This window comes from Doryrhamphus excisus, linkage group LG1 (genome assembly GCF_037039965.1).
Source record: "Doryrhamphus excisus strain RoL-2023G ecotype Guam linkage group LG1, RoL_Dexc_Guam_v1.1, whole genome shotgun sequence".
NCBI lineage: Eukaryota > Metazoa > Chordata > Actinopteri > Syngnathiformes > Syngnathidae > Doryrhamphus > Doryrhamphus excisus.
Window position 1 is genome coordinate 9,067,219 of NC_136357.1, and position 24,222 is coordinate 9,091,440.

General features: G+C 42.1%; 1 protein-coding gene across 12 annotated transcripts in view; it reads right to left on the reverse strand.

The window, feature by feature from the left end:
- frmd4a (FERM domain containing 4A) overlaps window positions 1-24,222 on the reverse strand; it is an 84,145-nt gene that overhangs the window by 32,210 nt on the left and 27,713 nt on the right. For 2 of the 12 annotated variants that reach the window (XM_058074696.2, XM_078789564.1), the window contains exon 1: window positions 23,742-23,939. The exons of 2 other annotated variants lie outside the window; for them this stretch is intronic. In XM_058074696.2, the coding sequence (XP_057930679.2) occupies window positions 23,742-23,927 (186 nt within the window). In that variant the 5' untranslated portion in view covers window positions 23,928-23,939. Of the gene's footprint in view, window positions 1-4,428; window positions 5,130-13,117; window positions 13,533-21,337; window positions 21,598-23,741; window positions 23,940-24,222 lie in introns of those variants that run through there. 8 more of the 12 variants (XM_058074711.2, XM_078789579.1, XM_078789592.1 and 5 more) reach the window with 7 other exon arrangements.

Consider the following 24,222-nt stretch of genomic DNA (forward strand, 5'->3'; position numbering starts at 1 on the left):
GTTTAGGTAAATGGCAATTCATCTTTTATCCCCAAAAGTTAAAATCACTGTTCAGTAAACAGATAGGGGATATTATATCCATGCAAACAGAGGATCTGAAAGTCTTTCAGTGGGATTTCCTCAGATATTCACCAGATTGCCTTTATAATCCGCCGGGATTACCATCCTACACTCGAGGCCCTAACCTCTGAACCTAAAACATTATAAGCCCTTTTATCCCCATCACTAATGCTACAGTTAAAACCTAGGACTCCACAGAGAACCACCGCCACCCAAAAAAAAAAAAAAAAAGTCGGTTGGGGCTGTTGTGGCTCTGGCTATGACTCAGAGACATTTGGATTTATGAAGCAAGCAAGATTTTACCATTTTTATCATGTTTAATATCAGACTAGTCTTCAACAAGGCAAGAAGAATACTATTATATTTAATGAATTCATTGGTAGCCCTCCTATGCTATAAATTTAAATACTCTGGTCTCATGAAATTTACTGCTTGAAATCAGATTAGTCCGTCAGAATGGCTGCCTGTTGAACACATGAGCCAGCGTGAGTGTGCTTCCAATCTGAGTGCACTGTAATTAATCCGGTGAATGGACTGTAACATGATAACCATGCACGTGTTTGGCCTAATCTAGCAGACTGTGGTAAGATTCGAAGAATCCTTTTTGTGTTTGGTGCTGTGACTTGTTTCCCTTTCCACACAAAAACAGTCCACAACTCGGTCATGGAGAAGTGGAAATGTTTTCCAGGCAAACTATGCAAATAAGATGTTATCTGCGGAGAGATACAACGACTTCAGCCACCGTTCTCTTCACAGTGATGTTTTGTGTGCCGAAGCGGGAATATCAAAAAACAAACATGCCTCCAGCGAGTTGCAAACAAATTAGAAAATGACCCCTTCCAAAAAAGAATGGTGGGAAAATTCAGAAACCAAGACCAATCCACACTCTAAAACTCATGGGAAATGAATGTATTCCGGGAATAGATTTTCCCACATACGGATCCTGATTTTTTTGGCAAAGTGAACAAAGACAGATGCCAGATTGGAACAGTGATCAAAATTCCTCAGAAGGATGTCTGTCACAGGTTTAACTTCAAACTCAGTAAATACTTTGCAGAGGGAAAAGGCCTGGAATTAGCAGGAATCACATATTTGCGTGTCTTTGGTAAGATTAGTCATGTCTATGTAGAATATGAAAGGATAAATAATGATACATTTGAATTTAGCAGAGTTTGAGGGGGAGCCTCTGGCAGTCACACTGGACTCTTCTTCCAAGAAACACACTTGTTTAGATCCAACATTACTTGATGGAGCACATGGAGGCCTACACGAGGATGTAACAGACTACAGACAAAATACACTAACAGCAAGACAGTAGGAGGATGGGTGTCTGCTTTACTGTATATTTCTACTGCAGTGTCTCTGCTTTCTGTCATAGGACACGGCTACTGACAATGTTGTTCCCTCAGGAAAAAAACAATTGGTCATTATGGTGAGCCTGGCACACCTGTGCAATAATCATCCAAATTTAGACAGATTTGTGAATAATATTTCAGAGAAATAGGACTTTAGGACTAGGAAATGGGACGAGGACTTATCTACATTAAAAAAAGTTTAAATGAGACCTATTATGCTCATTTCTTGACCCTTTGTAATGAGTTGTGGACTCCTATAGAGATCTAGAGTTGTCTAGATCTTCCAGAATCAGCACCTATTCCAGTTGTATTTCCTTGGATTTCCCAAAGTCTGTTTTAAGCTCTGTTTTAATTTTCTCCATCCATGGCCTGCCCCCAGGCACGCCCCGCTCGCAATTGTTCCCGAAGACTTCCAGACTAATGCCGAACCCCACTGTTAATTTTGTTTGTATAAGATTTGATAATAAATGTATAAACCCTTTGGAAAGCTATTTGAAAAGTGGTTGGAGCCATTGGTTGGCCCCTGACTTCCCGTGTATGAACTCAGATAGGTAGGGAAGCCGACAGCTTGTATCTGGGAACGCCATATAAGGAAGTCTGATTCATTGTGATGTCACAGGGATCCAGCGTTTCAAACAACTCTCTGAAACCAAGCGTTTTGAGCCATCCCAAACTTCCTTCAGGCCTCACTTCCGAATGCACAAACCTCATTATTTGCAACTTTGGCATACTTCAACATGAGAATACAACATTTTATCAACATTTATAGGTCAGAAAAGTGAAAAAAAGCATAATAGGTAAGTTGTGTGTTTACATTTGTGCCTGCTAATGTTAAAAGCCCCGAATTTAGGATGTTTACGTTGGCTGAAATTATTTGACAGGGTGCTGACAGCATGTGACAAGTTTATGGATGGGTGAGTTTGCTTATAATTAAATACAAAATTCAGAAACTCAGATGAAACCAGGCCACCTGCAATCGCTACAGTCATTATCCATGTTGTTTCCCAAACATATCCTGCCTTTAGGACAGGGTGGGTTGTCACAAAAGGAAGGAAGGAAAACAGGAATGCACACAGCTGAAATCAATATGAAAGGAAAGCAACGGCAGAAATGACAAACAATTACCCAGAGACACTGTTTAACATGTACAAAGTAGAACACTGCCCTCAGACGCATGTCTGTATGCTAACCCTATTTAATGGGTCATTCCACAGAGGAAAATGTGTGACTGCAGACTGTTGAGTCAACATTACTCAGTCTGATATATGGAAGTGTGAACACAGTGAAGTGCTGTCTCGTGAGGGGCAAGAAGATCAAACAACAGTATATTGTTGCCACAAATGCCAACAACTTAAACAAACACTGTTTGACTACTAAGGACATGTTAAGAACCTTAAACAGAAAACAATCACTTTGACATTGACAGTAGGTAGCATATTGAAGAAAGCAATGGAAAAAAACATTAGCCCACCTTTGTTTCTTCAGTATCTTGTTCATTTAATGCTGGGTAAAACTAATTTGAGCAAATATAACAATGACAGTGCAATGCTATAGCTATTGATGTAAGAACGTAAGTGATGTTTGTTATTACCAAGAAACCATGGAAGTTGCTAGAGATCAGCTCTTAAATTAAACTCTTATGAGCTACATTTGTTATCATCATATCTGCCCAAATACATGTACCTTTTGTTGCACCAGGCATAATGGAGCTATGGATTATGGATCAATAAACTGAAGATAGAACAGTGGTCTAATATTTTTTTCCATGACTGTATGCATAACACTCAGCAAACACTTTACCTCCCAATAAGGCAATATTCCTTTAATGTAAGAATGATTCATATTGACTCACACTTAACGCATTCAAGTGTGCATGCCAATTGTGTGTCTCGGTATTGTATTGAAAATATCAGCGGAAGCAATGTTTAGAGGCAAAGCAGTGAGGCTTAGATATCCCCTTCCTGCAATATGACACATCGTCACTCCCCCACTGCTTGCCTTGGATTCCACCACTTAGTCAGGCCAGGGGGGGGCATATTGTTCAGAAGAGGATGTTTGGTAGGTGTTAAGTTTTCAGGCATGAGTCCCACTCTAAACCTGCAGGGGGTGTTCAAGATGGTTTTGTTTTGGAACTGGCCTGTTGCATTGGTTCAGTTTCCTTTAATTGTGTTGCTGTTCCCTAAGGATGCTTCAAGGTGGTTCCAAGGAAGCACAATAAAAACAAAAGTAAGGATGGTCTTTGGTCATGCAGAATAACTGAATCGAACTGTACAATATCTGTTGTCCGTAGAGTGTTGTCCGTGCATTAAGAAACAGGCCAGCTCTCTTTCTTTTTATGTGTTGGATTTGTTCTGGTGGTCCCAGCTGCAAAAGGGGCAGAGAAACATCCAGGGAATACTAATCGCTCAATGAAAGCACCGAGTGCAGATTCAGATATCAGCAAGCGAATACTGATGGAACCATTTTGCTGATTCACAGCTAGGAATAAGAGACAAAATGTGCTTTTACGATGCATGAAATCAATAATACTAATGAAACATGAAATGAAGTACATTTAGGATATCAAAAGTGACCAGGGCATTTGTTTTAACTTAAGGCAATGGGGACACAGTGAAAGCTAATAACAGCTTAATTTGTATGTAGTGTATCTTCCTTTCACATACCGACTGAAACACGAAGCAGCCTATGTGCTGAGGCTTCCGAGCAACACAATTTCCTGGTCAGAGCGCTGCATCCTGAGCAGAACAATTACCAACAAACGAATGCACACTATAACACAAAGCTGATTTTCACCTTCATACATACGATAGAGTTGATTTCTGAAACTGTGAGCACCACTATCACAATCACCGCCACAACATCACACCCAATTCTTTCATTGTGATGAATGTAGACTTACTGTAACCCTTCCCCTAATGGTGGTCTACAGCCTGAAGGACATCATCACAAGTTACTGCACAATGCATCACAAACACTGCACATGTCTGTTTGGTTATCATGGGGTAAGTCCTACCTGGTACAGTGGCCTAGAAACACACCCGTGACTGTGCAACAGATGCAGAGGACCGTGAAAACTCCTTGCATGCACACCAAGACGTCGGAGAGCTGTAGAGGTGAGAGTCCAGAGTAGACTCTGCTGCTGGGTGCAGACTGAATCATCTATACTTGACCAGAGACTCTCCATGACTGGACTACTTCTGCATACAAGTGAGATAGCCACACTGTCTTAAGACCTTAAATGCCCAGATGAACTACTTCAGGTAGCATCCCCCATGGCCCCAGAAATGAGCGCCTATGATCAGCCTTTAATTTCCTCCTGAGACCACTTAGAGAATATAATCGGTTCATTTTTGGACATTAGCCAGATATGGCTGCCCTGTCCTGCCTGTCTCTCCGGGATGCTTCCTCAAGGTCAAACCCCGCAGGTCCTGCTGTCTCAGTCCCACACTGCTAATGGTCCCTGGTGACCCTCTCTTCTTCCTTCCCTCGTTCTCTCCCGCTGAAACACTCAAGCCTCACTTCTCTGGTCTGAATCGCCAAAAAAACAAACATTCCCCTGCTCTCCTCGACTCTCTCACCCTGCTAGTTGTTTTTAAAGTGATACACACCACTGAACTAAATTATTATTATACTATAATATATGCTATAATTCAATAACCTGTGACCACCCAGAAGCTGTGCAACAAGTGTAAACATTGCCACTCAATAGCAAAACTTAAATGTGAGCTTATTTTTAGCAACGTGTAACTGTGGCCACATACGACCACATACAGGAAATACAGACCCCCATGCAAGCCTTGTGCTTTTGTGTGAAATTTTGCGTTCAACTAATTCCAAAAGTCAGACTTTGAAGATACCAACTTTTACACTTCTGCTTTTAAAAGAAAGATGAATTGCATATAGAGTTTTTCCTGTTTTGCTTTCATTTTTAAAGTCACAAAACCTCCATAATAATTAAATGTCCCTGTGCAGTAATTCTCTGCTCTTCTACCAAAGCCACCCTGACTGTGGGTGGATTAAATAGCTTCTCATGGAAGCTTTTATTGATAATAGGGGCCACCAAAGTTCCAAAACCATTAAAAGGTCCCCTATTATGCAATATTTACTTTTTATTAATGATGTTATAACAATAGTATGTGTCCCTCGAGCCTTTTTATGAACACCAAATGTGAGAATCTTGTTTACTCATTTTTTGAGAAGAGGCACCCAAACAAGCTGTTGAAGTTTTCATGATATTATAAGAGAAAAATCTTCTTCATAGAAATGATACCACCAAATACCCAGTCCTAGTTAGACTTGTCCACCCTATGTATACGCCCACCAACAGCAGCCTTCACTACATTTAGAATTATGGGATTTTTATTACTAAAAAGGCTAATTTAGCATGACGTTACTGGGAAAAACCTGACTGTAAAGGCAACACTAAAATTTTGGGCAACAGAATCACAAGATTGACAGGCAGATTGGTGCGGCGTCTGCAGCGATGAGCAGCCTGCATCTGTCAGTCATGGTGAAGAAACAGATGAGCCGTAAGGCTAAGCTCTCAATTTACCGATCCACAAACAAGATCATGGGTACAAACAGCCGAAATGGGTTTTCTTCGTAGGGTGGCTGGGCTCTCCATTAGAGATGAGGTGAAAGGTACCGTCACCTAGAGTAGACCCGCTGCTCCTTTGAGAGGACTCAGATGAGATGGCTCAGGTATCTGAGGAAGACCCAGGACACGTTGGACAGACTTTTTCTCTCAACTGACCTGGGAATGCCTCAAAATTATCTGGGAGAAGCTGGATAAAGCAGTCCGGGACAGTGAAGTTTAGGCTTTTCTGCTTTGGTTGTGCTGATCTAATACATAATACTAAACAAACTCCACAATGTTGTGCAAGTACTAGATGTATGACCTTACATATTTTAAAGTACAGTATATGGGAAGTCAGCATCCATCTGCTGCAGCCAATTCAAAAGCATGCATCTCATATTGGCGAGGATAGGGTTACACTGGGGCCATCTTACAGTGTCCCATAGAGGGATGGTGGTAGAATACTTGCTGGGAGCATCACTGTATGACATCATGACTTGAAAATGTGATCATCGCACAGAGCCTTAATAGATTTAATATGAACAACCACATAGTTTCTCAACAGCCTATCTCAGGGCCTCCGTTTGCCCTCTCTGCAGTGTCCTGAGAAACCCTTGAGGAATGTGCTGCATTCCTACAGTGTGAATTTTCCAACATGAATCACAGGGCTGGCTGGAGCTACACTGGGAAGACTCAACGTGCACACCTCAGAGGGAACCAAATTTACGAGGGGAGTAAATATTTGTTGAGGTAGAACTACGAGGTTAGGTGCTACGGTGCACTGTTCCCATGATTCTGTGGTGTGTGTGCAGATGTACCAATGAATCCTGGGAAAGGTCACGCCGACCAACTGATGTAAACAACCAGTGACAGCTGGTGGGATGTAAAAACATTAGTTGGGACTGATGGCTAAAGTCTATGATGAAGCATGTTTCACTTTAGTTTGTACAGTGGAAACCCAATCGTTGAAGTTGGACAATATGGGTTTCAGATGACATTTGGGGAAAAATAAGCCTCTAAAGTCAAGCAGAAACTACACTTGTAACTCGACGACAGCAAATCTCCTGACACCAAGGCTACTTGAGCAAGAGATACTCATTCATTAATTTTCTACCGCTTATCCTCACGAGGGTCGCAGGGGTGCTGGAGCCTATCCCAGCTGTCTTCAGGCGAGAGGCGTGGTACACTCTGGACTGGTCACCAGTCAATCACAGGGCACATATAGACAAACAACCATTCACACTCACATTCATACCTATGGACAATTTGTTTTTGGAATGTGGGAGGCAACCGGAGTCCCCAGAAAAAACCCACGCATGCACGTGGAGAACATACAAACTCCACAAAGAGATGGCCGAGGGTGGAATTGAACTCAGGTCTCTTAGCTGTGAGGCCTGTGTGTTAACCACTTTTACCACCGTGCAGCCCGAGCAAGGGATAATGACAACAAAATAATAATAATCAAAAGGCAACAAAAATGAGCTATGTTTACCCAGTGATGAACATGCAAAGACCTCACATTTTTGAATTTTTGATTGAACCGCCAAACCAGCGCCTGGTGACTCAACCACGTGACCATCAGCCTCAACCTTGCATTTGTAGCCACAATGAAAGAGTGACTTCAAAATAAGTTGATGCAATGCGACTGGCTAGTTGTTGACATCTTGTCATTGGTTAACTTCTTTTTACACTTTAACATGTCATCTTATTTTTACACATGTATGTTCCGGGGGAGTCACAGATCAAAGTCTTATGCATGTTATGTGTGAATTTCAGACTTGTAGGCAATATATGTCTGTCCCAGCAGGGGGCAGCAATTCTATTTTCCGCCGATCAGTAGCAACAGCTTGGCTATGGAGAAGATCGAAGTTGCTGAAATGCACGGTGACAGAGGGATATGGCGACAAATCTGTCGCAATCGTAAAGGATAGGGTTGACATTGGTGACGCCATTGCTGTTGTTCATCTATAAATAGTTTGCGTGCACACACATCTATATTTAACACGCACATCTGTTAATAGATGATTATTTTGTGTTATGTTTTACTTCTAAATGTGTGAATAACCATAGTTATTTTGTCATCATTTATTCTTGTGTCGTTGCACAGAAGTAAACAACTCGTCAGATGTTTGAGGTGTTACAAAAACACAGTTCTGCTTGAATTTGTTTCTCTGCAGAATAAGCTCATTTTCTCAGTTATTTCTTATGTCAAAATTTAGCTCAAACCACCCTATGCTACTGTCGACCACAAAAGGCTAGAAACAAACTCTTTTTTGTAATGATGAAAAAGAATCTAAAGATTCTAAAGTTTAGCTAGTCCTAAAAGTCAATATTCTGTGGGTTTTAAAACCCAAAACTCAGGCTCGTCTCTGAAAATGTTTGGCAGTGAATGAGTTAAAGGTCATTTCTGTCGGAAAAGAAAACCAAGACTTCTTCTCCTCTCCGCACTCTGTATATTTGCTTCCAAACTTTGCTTACTTTCCCCCTGTCTTCATCTCCTCTCTGCTTCATTTTAGGTGCATCTCTGAGACCTCCTCCTGCTCTCTGATCTTCAGTCAGGCGTGCTGCATGCAAGTCACATAGAGGCAAAGCAGTGGAGGGAAATGGGTCACAGACGCTATGAATTCACAAGCACTGTCATGTGGAGCTCTGTGTAAATGCAAAACCTGTACAAACATTAAGGCTGTGCAACTAATCTCTAATTTAAGAGATACTTTTTTTGCCACTATCACTGCAGCTGGGACAATAAGTGACACACGAGTGATTGGGACTGAAATTCAATTCCGATCACTCTAATTTAATGTGATTGTGTTAGAGGTGCAAGCCAGAAAATCAATAACATAACTTAATGTGGCTTAAGAAAGGGATGAAGGCGAGGAGCCTCTGCACGTTTGTGTTTGCCTTGTGACGTGTGCACAGAATATGAAGAATCAGTGAGTGTATTCAAACCTCTGAGCTATCAGGACTGGCATAAAACGTGGCCAAGTTCACCAGTCATAATATGCTAACGCTCAACAGCAAAAAAAAAAGAGCACACTCTCCAGCTCATCATTCCCTCCACTTTGCCTGTGAGATAAATATTAATGAGGATTACCATGTTACTGCAGTACACCCACAGGAAAACAAGAGGGGAACAGAGACACTCCCCCTCTTTTTTTTTTTTTTTTTTTTTTACTCATGCAAACACACATGCCACGAACTGGGCCTAAAAAACAGCTTCAAGAGACTTTTGAACATTTCACAATGTGCTTTTGCATGACATGGTTTACTCACACGCTAAGAATAACTAATAAGAGTGAGTCAATGCGGTAACAAAAAGAACATTTAGAGATCTGTGCATCCTCTTTGGATTGTTCTCATCATCTCGCTGTCTATTTTCAGGCGCTTCCAAGCTAGCAGATATTTCTGAGAATGAAGAGGCAGAGATAATGAAGTCATCTTTCCAAGGTCTCTATGAAGGAGGCATAACGTGAACGCACAAACACCCACATCTCACACCACCTATCCTCTAACTGAGAATGTTTTGCCAAGGACAGAGGAGTCCACAGTCGCCATCACTACCCTGCTAGCATACTGTCTCAATAGAGAGAGAGAGAAAAAAAACCATTAGTAGCGGTTCACTGGCGTCACCTTCTACTCGCAGCCAAGAGCCGATCATCTCCTCATTGTTTGATCTCATCCAGATTGGCTTTGAACACACATACAGCTGTGCTGTGGAGCTATAGGTCTACTTTTGGATGAGGAAGAAAAGATAAGGAAAAGAAAAGAAAAAAAAAGAAAATCACAGCCGAGAGTGATGAAAGGGTGGGAGTCCCCCCCCCCCGTCCCCCCACCACTCACCCGTCCTCAACATTCTTCCTCCCTGCGCTGCCTTGGGGAGGAAAGGGGTTCCCTTTCAAGGCGAGCAGGGGGAGATGCAAGAGGGCCCTGCAGGGGCCGCCGAGCTTCTAGCTTTAGTTTCGCACAACTCTTTCTTCTTTCCCTTTTCCTCTCCCCCTATCGCTGTCTCTATAATTGGACTGACCACAGCGTTCCTGTCTAAGGTCCTGAAGGCTTGAGATCACAGGGAATCAATACTGTTGCAAGACAAAACAAAGTAGTTGAGGCTAACACATAATAATAATAATTTGGTAGTATACTACCAAATACCCATACTATATATACTATATAATACCATACTATATATATACACTATACTATAGTAGCAAGGACAGTGTAAACAGACACTGCTAGTCAAGCTCCAATTAATTTCCCTTAGCAAGTATAGGAAGGAAAAAATCATAAACTATTAATTGTAAACTTATGGTTAACACAATAAATACAATATAAGTTAAGTCAAAAGTGTTTAGTAGAGAAGTCTTGTCAAGACTTTGTGTGACTTGAGGGCAACTTTTGCCCAAAAATTTGAAGCAAAATTACAAATTGTATAAAGGCATTACACTTAGTGGTTCCATCATAACAATTTAAAATATTATTTGTTTGGGGTCCCCACTGCACAAGCATTTTTGTAGTCAGGCTGGCCGCAAATGAAGCCTGACTTTGATGTCCTCCCAGTTAAATCAGCTTGATGAGAAGCAAGCTTTGCATCCACCTGATGCAAACAGAAATGTCCACGGCTGACCTTCTCCGTGATTGGTGCAGACAAAGATGTTTAAAGGTAACGAGTATCGATTAGCATTGTCGTCCCCCCCGTCCGGTTTGGTTTAAAGGCCTATATTATGGTAAATCACAGTCACGCTATTGTCTGCACGCTATTGTCTGCAACATGTGATTGCGCCTGTGCAAACTTCCTTTCTTCAGCAATGCACTCCTCTCACGTTGCTCCCCCCTTGACAACAACATGTTCACTCTGAGAGCATTTGACCTCATAAAAACCGCAATGTTTTGTCTCAATGCAGACATGCACACATGTCTAGCTGTTTCCCGTCTCATCCTTTTGTTTGTTATTTCTATATTCCTAATTTCACAATAACGGCTTAAAGTGATAGCAGGATCACAGAGGCGGGTGATAATCCTAATTCAGACTGCTCACAAAGATAAACATCTCAAAACAAGCTGTTTATACCATCTGTTATTTATCTTAGTGTTTGGAGCATTTTTCTAGTCATCCCTCGATTCAAGACAGAAGCGTGACATGTTTAGAAATAATAGCAAGGAGGGAAATTGCTTTTTTGTTTTTTGCTTCATAAAGCATTTCTTTCTGTTCTCATTGTAGATACCATCTAATAGACACCTGCATTCATCACATATTTAGACACTGGACAATTTATCTGAATTAAGTAAGAGACAGGGAACAGATGAAGAGATTGAAAAAAAACAAACGCCAAGATTGTAGTGAATCCATTAAAAAGATGTAATCACCATGGTAACTGATGGAGTACTGAGAGTTTGGGAGAAAATGATGTGCATGCACTAACCTCATGTGGATGTTTGGTGCTGAATGCTGAAGGGTCTAATAAACACTGGGTTCCCAAGTGTCCTAATTGCTTTTAATTGGTTCTGAGCTTCCATAGAGAAACATTTCCCAAACATTCCTTGCAAGTACAAAATCCCACAGCCTTGCACTCCAAAACAACTGCATATCACAATGGTAAAAGCTAAAAAGCTATACAATTCTTATGCATTCAATTAAAAAATTAAATCCTAATACATAACACCATTCATTTCTTCATTTGCCTCAATTCAACTGCATTTCATCACAGTGGTTTCTAGAACGTGACTGCGTAAATCATAACAAGTAATCCCAATGAGTTTGTGTGAACGCAGCAGGCTGTAAAAAGAATTAAGAGTAAGACAATGCAATCACGCAGAGGACCTCCCTCTGCTACTATGGCAGAAAATCAGCTTTCCTTGTTTAATCGAGGTGATTTCACTGATTGCGTGTACATTAGCGTGCTAATGCGGAAGAGGCAATTACTTCTCGTCAGTGAATATTCTTAGTCCTTCAATCAATCATTGTACTGAAAATAGCTTTTATGTCAGTTCCTCTCAGTATACGTTTGCACAAGAAAAACCTAATAAAAATGGGAATGTTTATGAAAAGTTTCATGTGGAATTGACAACTTAAGCATCCCTTTGAGACTTGTTTTCTGATATTTGCATATTCAGTCTCAAACACACTGAAAAACGGTTTTAATCCGATTTCAGTTTCAAAAAGCCTGTCTTTGAAAGAGGGTTTAGAATAGGCTTCAACAGGATGCTATTAAAAGTAATGTATATCTGAAGCCACAGTAGAAGCTGTTTTATCTGACTCCCCCCTCTCTGTGAACGTGTGCATTCAAAGAAAAAAAAAAACTACAAAAAGAATTCTACAGAAGCTAGTGGCATAAAAGTGACGTCATATTGCACATTGAAGGAAGAAAGAATGTCAAAAGGAAGATGAAATCTAACTAGATTCCCAATGAGAGCTGACATCTTGCCATGACAGAATGAAAGGAATGGGGTATCACGCACATACAAATACACAAGTCAGCTTTGAGTGCTGACATGCACAGCTTGCTGGTGTGGTAAACAACTTTCCTTAAGAGCACAAAGGGTGAATGAATCACCTGGCAGGTTGCAGCCGGTCTTTGTGAAAAAAAAAAAAAAAAAGAAGAAACTGTCGCACGCACAAGTCTTAGCTAGAAAACCATTATTAGCAGCTTACACCCACCTAACACACACCTAACACAAACACAAACACACACGTAATCTTCAGACAAATTGAGTAAAACATGGTTTGAAATGTTAAGTCGGAGCTTCATACTTGTGTGTCTCACTTTGAATGTATCGACATGTCAGACAAACCCTCAAAGAAAAGCACTGCCACAGTCCTCCAACAACCTTGAACACCGAGAACGACACTTGAATACATTAGCGCTGACAGAGACGGACTGAGCGCAAGGAAGGATTGACAGACTCGCACTGACGGGAAGACACACTCACACGAGTAATTGTCCACTCTGGAGATTAAAAGCTTTGCACTTGACTTGCCTCTCGCCAACTCTAAACTAATGCCGTCTCCTGGATTAGCCTAGAACTGCTTGAAATCTCATTTACACACACAAGACCCGGTCACACAGAAAGATGAGAACCACGTTCAAGAGTAGAAGACGGAGAGAGTGAGAAAAGGGAAGCCTGGCCTCACCCGCTCTCCGCTATTCCTTCGGAGAGTCCCGACCGGCAGCTTGAGCATCAGCCGGCGGGTCCTCCCGGGTGTCACCGCTCCCTGGACCAACATGGTGCGCTCCAGAGTGTCCGTGGGCGTGTGAGCATGTGTGCCGCTGAGTGGGGTGGGTGTCCTTGCTGTCCCGTCCAGCCTGGTAGCCGGCTTCACGCGAGCTTGCGCGTGCACAAAAGAAAGGTGGGAAAGAGGTGTGTGATGTCTGGAGAAGAAGTCCTTAAGTTCCCGTCTTTGTTGTCAACACTCTGCCCATTCTGCCTGCTCTGCTCCACTCGGATTCTGGCAAGGGTGAATGAGTGTGTGTGAGAGTGGGAGGGAGAGGGAGACGCTTTTGTCTCTCCTCCTCTTGCTCTGACAGCACACACACCCTCCAATCACCCTCCCCTTTCCCCGTCTTCACTTCCTTCAGTTGGGGGCTTAACCAGGTCACCGGATTAATGTGACGTCGTGGATGTTATTTGGTGGTCCAATCATCATTTTGCATGAACGTATACTGTCTATACATCCGCCCACCAACTGCAGCCCTTGTGAGGGGATCACATGTGGGGGAACCTCAAAAGGAATATGGGATGTTTTGCCATCTGGTCGGGAGATTATCTCTGAAATCCCACATCCAGCTTTCTCTCCCTGCACTGTCTGGATTTTCGAAGGGGAGGGACAGGAGTGAGGGGGATCACACACAAACACGCATCAGTGACGTCAAGCCTACATTATTGTAATGCAAGATACATCATCTGTATGCAAAACAGTGCAGGAAATTAGCCAGATTTCCACAAAGCAGCCATCGACACCCCGCACCCTTTTGAGGCCCATTCAGCTGAGTCAGTCCCCTTCACCCACCACGGTGGTCTTTACATGACCATTAATACGATTGCACCCATGAGTTATTGCTGCGCCCTCTGACTTGCTGCCATATTCTTGTCATCACTCAACGTTGAGCTCTGTTTGCCTCTGCACATCAATACTGATCTGTCGGGTGATTAACTTGAGCGAATCAACGCATGCAAACACGAATATATGCAGGCCTTCATTGTGTGTACACTCACTGGGCGTTTTATTGGATACCCCAAGTGGGATGCAAAATAAAGCATTTAAAAGCTAGCCACTATGTATGGGTATAGCAATGATATAACTATTGTCAATGGGGACCTATTATGCTCATTTTTTGGCCCATTGTATTGAGTTGTGGACTCCTATAGAGCAGCTACACACAATAATCAGCACACTAAGCTTTATAGTTCTTCCAGAATCTGCACCTATTCAGCTGTATTTCTTTGGAATTAGAGACTGGATAGTCCTATGTTGCTCAAGAAAAGAGGTTACTTTAAGACGTCTCTCAATGGTAAGTAGCTTTAGCATTTTAGCTTTAGGTTTTCTACAGCATCGGTAATCGAATGTGGCCACTAATTGTGGTGGGAACTTGATTGATTGAAAAGGTCATTGCAACTAGGTCTTTATATCAGATTAAAAGCAGGAGGTCAAATGAGCATCCACCCCCCAACTCCCCTTCCAATATCATTGCAATAATGGAGGACCACCCGCTGGACTTAGTGATATGATACTATAAAGATAGACACGACGACACACATTGTGCTAAAGATGGCCAACAATCATACGGGAGAGAATCATCTGCTGCGGTAATCCCCAGTCAGCATTATTAATTCAACAGCCTGGCCCACATCAGAGTGTGACTGACTGTGGCCTACATGAGAAATATCAGAGGTTTATTTATAACTTAGCACCGGTCTGCAGGCAGACAGCCTCCAGAGCGCAGTACCTGCAGGTAGAAGCACATGATAGACTGTGGGAAATTGAAGACATGATTCATATTTGTCGTCTTCCCATTGTGGCAGCTTCCATGCATGTTTGACGTGCGAGAATTAACAGGTACCGCTGGTTTGAGACAGAAGTGTTTGTCACTTTAACAAGGATCTGGCTTGACACCTTCAACATGGAAATGGCAGTGCAGCTTTCTAAATGAACCATTCAGGTCGGTTCCCGCTTCGCTGCTGCTCCAATTTTCCTACCAATCCATCAAGCATGTTACACCCTTCCTGCTCATCTTGACATGTAAAAATATGAATGTTTATTTTTGGAGGTTAAGTCACTGAGCAAGTATGCAAAACTAATCTGCACATGGTAATTTAAAGATGTGAGGCATTAAACGATGAAAATCAAGCGTTAAACTGGGTGATTTTGAGATGCTTCAGTGATCTGGGTCAATTCGCACCAGCAGTCCTCCAAATAAATCAGCTCTTCTTACATCCCCCAGATAACAAGACGTGAGGTTTGATAAATACAAACAGAAATTCATATTAAGTGACGCTAATAAAGTGATTGGGAACAAAGCACACAGATCATTTTAAGTTTGCTGTGTGATTGGGAGAGGACATTTCCCTTCCAGAATTTGATAAAACGCAGCGTTGGATCTCAGCTGTATGTTTCTGGCATTAATTTAGCCTGATAACCCAAGCTGTCTCTGCCCATGGGCTGTCTGACTCATCCCTATGGTCCTCCTACTCGCTGGGTTTCTTCTCTTTGTGTGTCTGTTTGTGCGTTGATACCCTCAAGCTGGACTCTCTCGCTGTTCAAGGCTGTTTGCATGTTATCACTTCTCGACCGCAGTGATGACAAATGATGCAGCTGCAGCGGCGTCCTTAAGAAAATGCAATCCTACATCCTCAATAATTAAACTCTGGATGATAATTCACAAGGCATGTGATAATCCACTACAATTGGTTGGAAAAAAATACACATTTTGATCAATTATTAAAAAACCCCAGACCACTATTGGGTCTATATGGGAAGATGTACAAGCACATTCATTTCACGTTCATTTCCTCACAAAGGTGTTGGTTTAGGAGAGCCTCAGAAATATGTTGACATGCTCACAAAGGTAACAGATTGCCTGGGAGATTTCCAGGAAAAAGGGACAATTATGCACCTTATGGTGAAAAACTGGGCCATATTTGTATTTTGGAAAGCTTTGTCAGGGTCCACGGACACGCTGTTCTGGTCACATCAATCGCATCAATTCAGTGCAACATCTGCTCAACCTGCTGTGAGGTTACTGTGTCGCCACAGAAGTGTATCAGCTTTAACTATGATTTACATTTGACCTATTCATTTTATGATGTCATACATTGTCAATACTGATTGGCATACATCGATTATTTAATATGATTAAAATTGTATTCCATTGATGAGCTGCGGGTTGATTGGCTCTCCTTCACAGCCTCACTCCTCCGCCTCCTCTACACTCACCAAATCAAAATATGATCATGCTGAGAGACAGAGAGAGGATTGTCATTGACTTTTCCACTCTGCGATGACAGCGGGACAAATTCCCGATGAGAATGAATGCTGGCGTTCACAAACAGTTTATTGAGAATCTCTGCACACAATCATGCCGTTGCCAGTGAAACGCAAAGTCGACAATCTATAGGGGATTCTTTGCATTAGTGATTTGATAGAGCACATGCAAGGCTAGCCTTATGTTGGCATTGTGATGCATCTGTGTCTACTCAAAAATCAATCGCTCACTGGAGTTAAGCCAGGCCGAGCCGCTGAGAAACATGGTCCCTTCTTGTTTTGCCACTATATTATAATGTATGCCTTCAAAGCAAAGCATCGTAACATTTGCAGTACATCAGCACACACTTTGCCAAAAAAAAACGCTGGTTGCCCAAGACCGATGGAAAACCCAAGCGCCATTGGAGAACAGTCCAAATAACAAATATATTGATTTATTATTCAAATTTATCATTCTTGTATGACCACAAACACTGGGCTGAAGGATCACCTCCATCTTTTTTACTATCCTTTGTTTGTAACCTGCTTATAGGCCTACAATGTAGTGAATAATGTACCTTCCAAAACCCCCCAATTCCCATCCACTACCATTAAGCAGCCATGATGCCCTGATGGAATTAGAATGAGAATATATCATTGAAATGGCCCTATAAGTATTTTATTATGAGAGCCGCGGCCGACTTGAATGGACGTGGGATGTGCAATTTGCAGTCCTGAATAGCAGATGAGGCCTCTGAATTACACACGCCAAGTCCATTGCACACCCCCAGTGTGTGTGATAGGCAGCTCATATGATGTGATGGAAAATGTAGGCTGAATAATAATGGTAATTAAGGATGCTCCAATCAGGGTTTTATGCTGCCCATTTGGATTATTCAGGGGTGAAATCAGCCGATACCAATCACATAACTTAACTGTGAATCCCAGCAGTCCCTCCATAAACTCCAACCGGTCCAGAACTCTGCTGCCCCGGATTTTAACCAGAACAACTTCATTTCATCCCATCACTCGCATCCTACGGCAACTTCATTGACTCCCAAATTCCGTACATACCTTCAAGGCCTTCCACAACCTCAGCCCTCTGCACTTGACTGACCTTCTCCACATTGCCACCCCGGCTCCTCCTCTGTTCAACTCAATGTGCCCTCTGCCCGCCTCAGCACCATGGGGGGCAAAGCGGCTGAAACTCTGGAACTCATTACCATCTGACATCAGAAATATTGACTCACTCCCCATCTTCATATCGAGACTCAAAACTCATCAACTCAAGACTGTATACTCACTTTGACTTGTCTATGATGGTTATGTTGTTTTTATTCTGCTTCAAGTGCAGGGTCCTTGGGTTTTTAGCAAGGCGCTTAGAAATGAAATGTATCATTATTGTTATACTGGGTAATACAAGTGCAAATGTGACTATGGGATGTTATTTCACATCTCAAGGTATCCAATAGTGTTAAAAGGGTATTTAGGAGGCTGTAAATAGGCTTTTTAACTGTCAAAATATTCTATTTATTCACTTATCACTCTCAGGTCTAGAACTAACTAGAATGCAATAAATGGGGCAGGGGGTGTTGGGGAGCACAGGATGGGGTCAGCTTGCTATAATTGAGTAATTTTGTCACTGGTAGAGGACCTAAGCGTTACATAACAGATTAGGAGGACACAGCACATGCAGTCAGCGGCGCCACTCTCTCTATCGGTTCAATCCCAACAACTGTAACGTAGCCAAACATGGATGCGGAGGTTCTATTGATTGTGATTCTGGCGCGTTCTGCCTAATGAAAGCGCTCATGACATGACCTTTGTTGCAGACTTGCTTTCCCCACAGCATCAACTTTGCTTTATGACAACTGCAAGGACAGGAGATGCATAAATGAGCAGCTGTGATAGAAACATTCCCGTCCTGCTACTCTGTAAAAAGGCGGGGGATTGAGACAGACACAAGAAAAAAAGGGGGGGTGGGTTTGGCTCAGTCACCAAGCCTGTGTTAAAGAAGGGATGTTGGTGGAGAGGACTATGGGATGGGGTGAGGAGCTGGGGGTGGGCGGGTGTTGTGAGAGGAGGAGATTCAATTAAACTACACAAGGAATGAATGCATTTTTAATCATGGCGCTCCATTTCTTGACATGACAGTCACAGGCTTTGTGTAAGACTGTGAGGATGAGGAGCCACCATCTGTGTGTGTGCGTGTGCCCAGCAACACAACAACACACAATGACTTTGGCTGGAACCGATGTGTATATGCCATGAACAGACATTGTACAGGATCCAATTAGCACATACACATCATGCCACCATTTGACTAAGCGGCTTGTCACTGTGGACGTTTTTGTGTTACCGTGTGAATGAAAACCACAGTGGCAGGGCTCCATGGTAATTAAGCCAGTAGCAAGGAACAGGGAACTATTCTGCCTCTAAAACATGAATAGAGTTCAAGGTCTTTTTTGCAAGGCTTCCCTTGGGCAGGGTATTTATTTATGTTGTATACTGTGGGTTCAATCCCTTTCTCTTTCTATTGTAATAATTCTACATGGAGCATTTTTGGAATTCCGAGCTTCCAGGCATGACTTTTCAGTTGTGTCGTGAGTAGCCTTAAATATACAGTGGATGAAGAATTAGAGTGTTGACCTGAAAAAATCCTAAGCCTACCACAACAGTTCTACTGTATTTCCTGACCCACTTTCAATGTGTGGAGGTTGTACAGGAAGGTTCATTTTCTGAATCCTCTTAGCATCACTGAATCATTCATGTGCACTCAGTGTGCTACTCTTACTGTATGCTAATTAAAAGAGTTGTTGTGTACAATGGCTGTGCATTCTTGGCCAATGACTGACAACATAAGGGGTGGAGAGAACTATCATTATGCTCATGAGCATTAATATGCCATTACACATGTGCACACATAAAATGAGGCACAGGTTCATGAACAGTTTTAATACAATGGAACCGACTAGAACCGATGCTTGTATGCCGAGGCAATAAGTCATTATGCTGCACCTTATCCGTGTTGTATGGCTTGTACGACTAATTGTTATGCTTGTATGAGTGCTGTATATGCTAAAATTGGAAATTGCTTGTATAGTTGGATGACAGTTTGACTGTGAGTAAGTACTATATAGAACAGGGGTGGGCAAACTTTTTGACTCGCGGGCCGCATTGATATGACAAAATTTACGGGGGGGGGGGGGGCAGACTATATATTTTACACGTAACAGTCCACCTGGTATTATTGTATCTGTAAAATTGTCATGCAATCTGCTATTATTATTTATTATTTTATATTTATATTTAAATATTTAAAAAATAATAAAATATTATAATAATTACAATAAAATTAAAATAATAATTATTATATTATTATTATGTAAAATATGCAAATATAACAATAATATTATATATAATTAATATAATAATTAGCATTAATATAATAATTATAATAATCATAATAGTTCTAATAATAATTATAATAATCTAATAATCTAATAATAATCTAATAATCATAATAATAACACTTGGCGGGCCGGATGTGGCCCCCGGGCCGTAGTTTGCCCACCCCTGATATAGAATCTAGGGGATTTTTTTCCCACCAACATACAGAAAAATCTGTGGTTTGAATGGATAGTAACATCTAGCAGATTGTATAACATACCAGCAATAAAACAATAACAACAAAAAGGAACTTGACGGATGACCTAGTAGGCAACTCTTTTTTTTTTTCTTCCGGAAATAAGAACTTGTTTAAAACCAAAAACGTGTGCATGTACCACTGTGTGTGTGTGCATGGTAAACAACAAAAGTGGGGGTGATATGAATATTCAACAATGCAAAGTAGCCATCTAGCCCCCTGTTTTTCAGCATCAATTGGCAATTAGCAAAATGAATAAATAAACCGTGTAATTAAGCTTGCTGAGAGGAAATATAGAGGAGGGAATGTTTTTTTCCTCGATATCGCATGAATAATCAAGTCTTCTAGTCTGAAACACTATTATTTACAGTATAATTTCATACCAGTTTGCTATGAAAATGCTGCAAAACTGTATTAGACTGATGCTCAGCAACACTATAATGAAGGTGATACAAGCTCAGTCTATCTCAGTAAAGAACAGATTTGCTTCTCTCCAACAGATGCTTGCACTTGTAAACAATGTTAAAGGGAAACAGGAGCTTAGTGACCAAACTCATTACACCATAAAGCAGCTCAAAGCAGAGAGAATGGGACACTGTACTTAGAGCTTGTGTCCATGCTGAGGCCCCTTAAGGTATCTTAAAGCCCGAGTGAATGTCAGTTTTCATTGGAACATCCAGGAAGCATCTCATAAACCACGGGAGTCTGAGTCATCTGCCTCTTAGACAAGTGTCAGGGGAAAATGGGAATATGACAGTCACATCCATCAGAATTCCTCTGTTGTTGTTGGTCCTTATTTCATTCTCAATCCTTTCTTCCTGTATTAATTCCCGGTGGGGTGATTCACCGACAACATGTGAAGGATGTTGATGGAAAAAACCCATACTTCAGTTCAATGGATGAAAGGGTTTCACATGTTGAGAAAACACTCCCTAAAGTCTCTCCTTAGTGGGCTGACCTTGTGTGGAGTCATGGAGGCCATACAGCCCAGGTTAGCTCCCCGGACTATCAATTTTTCCTGCAGGTTACCGCTGACATACAATCGGCACATTGTTTTCTGCACTAATTAATGAGAGAGCATCTGGAAGAGACATGAGCATATGCTGGCCTCTGGTCTCAAACTGTAATTATGTAGAGGTCAGCATAGAGATGCCATGCACAAAGAGAGGGAGAGTAAAATAAGATGTTTTAAAGGAATTAAGTAAATTACAGAGACGAAAAGAGAAATGTGAACCAAAACGACTTACGAAGACATCCGTGAGCATATGCTCCAGTGTCATCTCGATGTCCTCCAGCCGGGATGAGAAAGTCATTCTTCCAGCTAGTATGAATAAAATCTCTGCAAAAGGAATTTAAGATGAATCTATTTTCAATCATGGCAGTTTGACAAGTAGTTTAAAGCCATTTTCCATGCCATGATATTGTCCAACGGTGCAGTACACACCAATAGGTATTCCTTAAGTTTCCACAAGTGTCCTGTAAAGTCTCCAAGGTGGCTTCATTAAAAGATTTGAGACAATCTCCTCGTCTGAGCTACTTCGGAAAGGCGTAGGGTGTGTCTCGCTCGCCACGAGAGAAGAAAGAGAGAACAACTTGATGGGGTAGTCATCGTCTGAGAAGCTACAAAGTGTAGTTTTGTTTAATTTTTGGGATATTTGTTGGAACAGGATATCTCCTCCCTCTCCCCCCCATGCCCTTTCAACTCCATGACCACAGTGGACATCTTTGTACAAAGGAAGAGCCTTGGGGCAGCTGATGCCCATTTCTGGGCGATCTTGGCTGGGGTCATCCTCTTTCACACTGGGCTTCTCATCAATGGGCCTTTGTCAAAGCCTCATTAAAGGCCAGGCCTGGATCTGGTATGTCCCACAGACACATTGGGGACAACAACAGCAATATTTTGCGGACTTGACAGGAAACTTACGTAACAATAATGGGAAAGGGGCGGGCGGGATGAGACGAGCCATTGGGGGGAGCAGGGAGGAAAAACAGGGGCATTAGTACGGGAGGAAGGGAAGTGAAAGACGGGAACTGGGAAAACGAAGGATGTTAATTGGAGGCTTTATGAAGAGGACTTGCTTTTTGGACCTTTGTAAGAAGATTCAGTTTGACTGAAACAGACAGCCTCAGACAAAGAGGGAAGAAGCGGGGGGCATCAAGTTTATCGGGGCTGTTAGAACAAACAGGATATGGCTGGAATAAGTAGAGGGAAACAGATCTCATTTACATACATACTACAGTATAATGAGAAAACAATTGGGTTATTATAGTGAATAAGGAAATGTAGCTTACACAACACAGATGTTTTCAAGACATATACTGTAGGTAGTCAAGAGAATATTGCATTGACCCAAATATAAGACGGCCCTAAATACAAGTTGTCGACCCACTTTCAGAAAAGTGTTTTTTTAAGACAAAAACTTGTCATTTGTTAAAATGAGCTCTGGTGCATGTTCACATTGGGAGTGACCAGGATGGATAGGATCACAAATGAGTACATCAGAGGGACATTACATGTTAGAGGCCTTGGAGATAAAGTCAGAAAGGCCAGACTGAGATGGTTGGGTCATGTCCAGAGGAGAGATAGTGAATATATTGGTAGAAGGATGCTGACTTTAGAGCTGCCAGGTAGGAGGCGTAGAGGAAGACCAAAGAGGAGGTTTATGGATGTATTGAAGGAGGACATGAGGGTAGTTGGTGTGAGAGAGACAGATGTGGAAGACAGGGTTGGATGGAGGTGAAGGGAAGGAAAAAGCCGAAAGCCGAAAGAGAAAGAAGAAGAGCTTAGTTGGCATATACTTACCTTGAGACCACGAATACAGGACAATTCAAATTTTTCATACTGTTTTCATAAGAAAAAATACAGTCTGCAAATTGTGACGAGCTCCCTCTGTCTGCCTGCTCCTCTCCTGATTTTTTACAAACCCAAACAGTCCTGGAAAGCCAGTGATATTTTCCCTCTGACCTCTCCTAGATGTGAGGTCAACAAAATCAGCCACTTAACACTTCTCATATTAACTCGTGGAGCTGCGTGGAGCGTGACAGAAATGATATCACACAGCCTGGATTCTACACTTTTGTTATCAAATCACAGATGCCGCACCTTATAGGCACCATGACACACTCGGATAGGTGATTTAGACAAAATGCAGTCAGTCATCGGGTCTTTGTAGCCCTCGGGAGGGTTTTTAGTCTTCCCGAAGAAGCTCCCGATGCCGCCTGCAGTGATTATGCATCAAACTACCATTAATAAGTCAGGCATATCCCTCTTAATTCACATCGGCATGCCGCTCATGCATTATAAATACCCTCTCACTTGAAGGTGAAGGCGAACTGTACGCAGCTTCTAAGCAGCTGGCAGGTGGAGTGCAGAGAGCAGCAGGTTGCCAGTGTTGGTTGACCCGCATTTGTTATTACAGAAAAGCTTGGCTCCAAAAGAGGCCATTTTGGCTGACATGTCCCAGTGTGGCGCTGTCTTTGCACATCATCTACAGCCAAACACCAGATTTCCACAGGAGGACCGGAGCACTTTCCGTCCGCCACTGAACACCATTATTATTAGCAAGTGCGTTGGTTATTATGCTAGTTAAATACCTCAAATCTAGTACTCCATCAACATTTTTGAGGAAATCACCCAAAATATGACAGTACCTTTAACTGCAGCATGCCAAAGCAGTCAGATGTATTATCCCAACATCCTTCATCGAAGCCTACTGTCCTCATGATCCAAAGAACATCCAAAACAACAGAGCTTTGACTACCGCAGCAGCTCACACTTTGCATGGCAAACAGAAATGAACAAGCCCCAATACTGTCAACCTTCACTTCTGATGACATTTCCCACTCCTACCTAAGTCTGGGCAGGAGGAGTATGCCTCTTCATCGACCTGATTGATGGTGATGGTCACATGCCATGAGAGACACGGTACTAATCAAGCTCCGGGCAGGCTTCCAAGTAGTTTAAAGTTTGCACTGCACACACTCAGTCATTCAAAAATAGCATCTACTCCAGACATGTTGATAAAGCCTCTTAAGGAAGGTTTGCAGCCAACTGTTTCAGGGATTTATTACTTATACACTTTGACACAAGTAGTGGGATAGTCTGCAGAGTCCAGGCACTCTCCACCACATC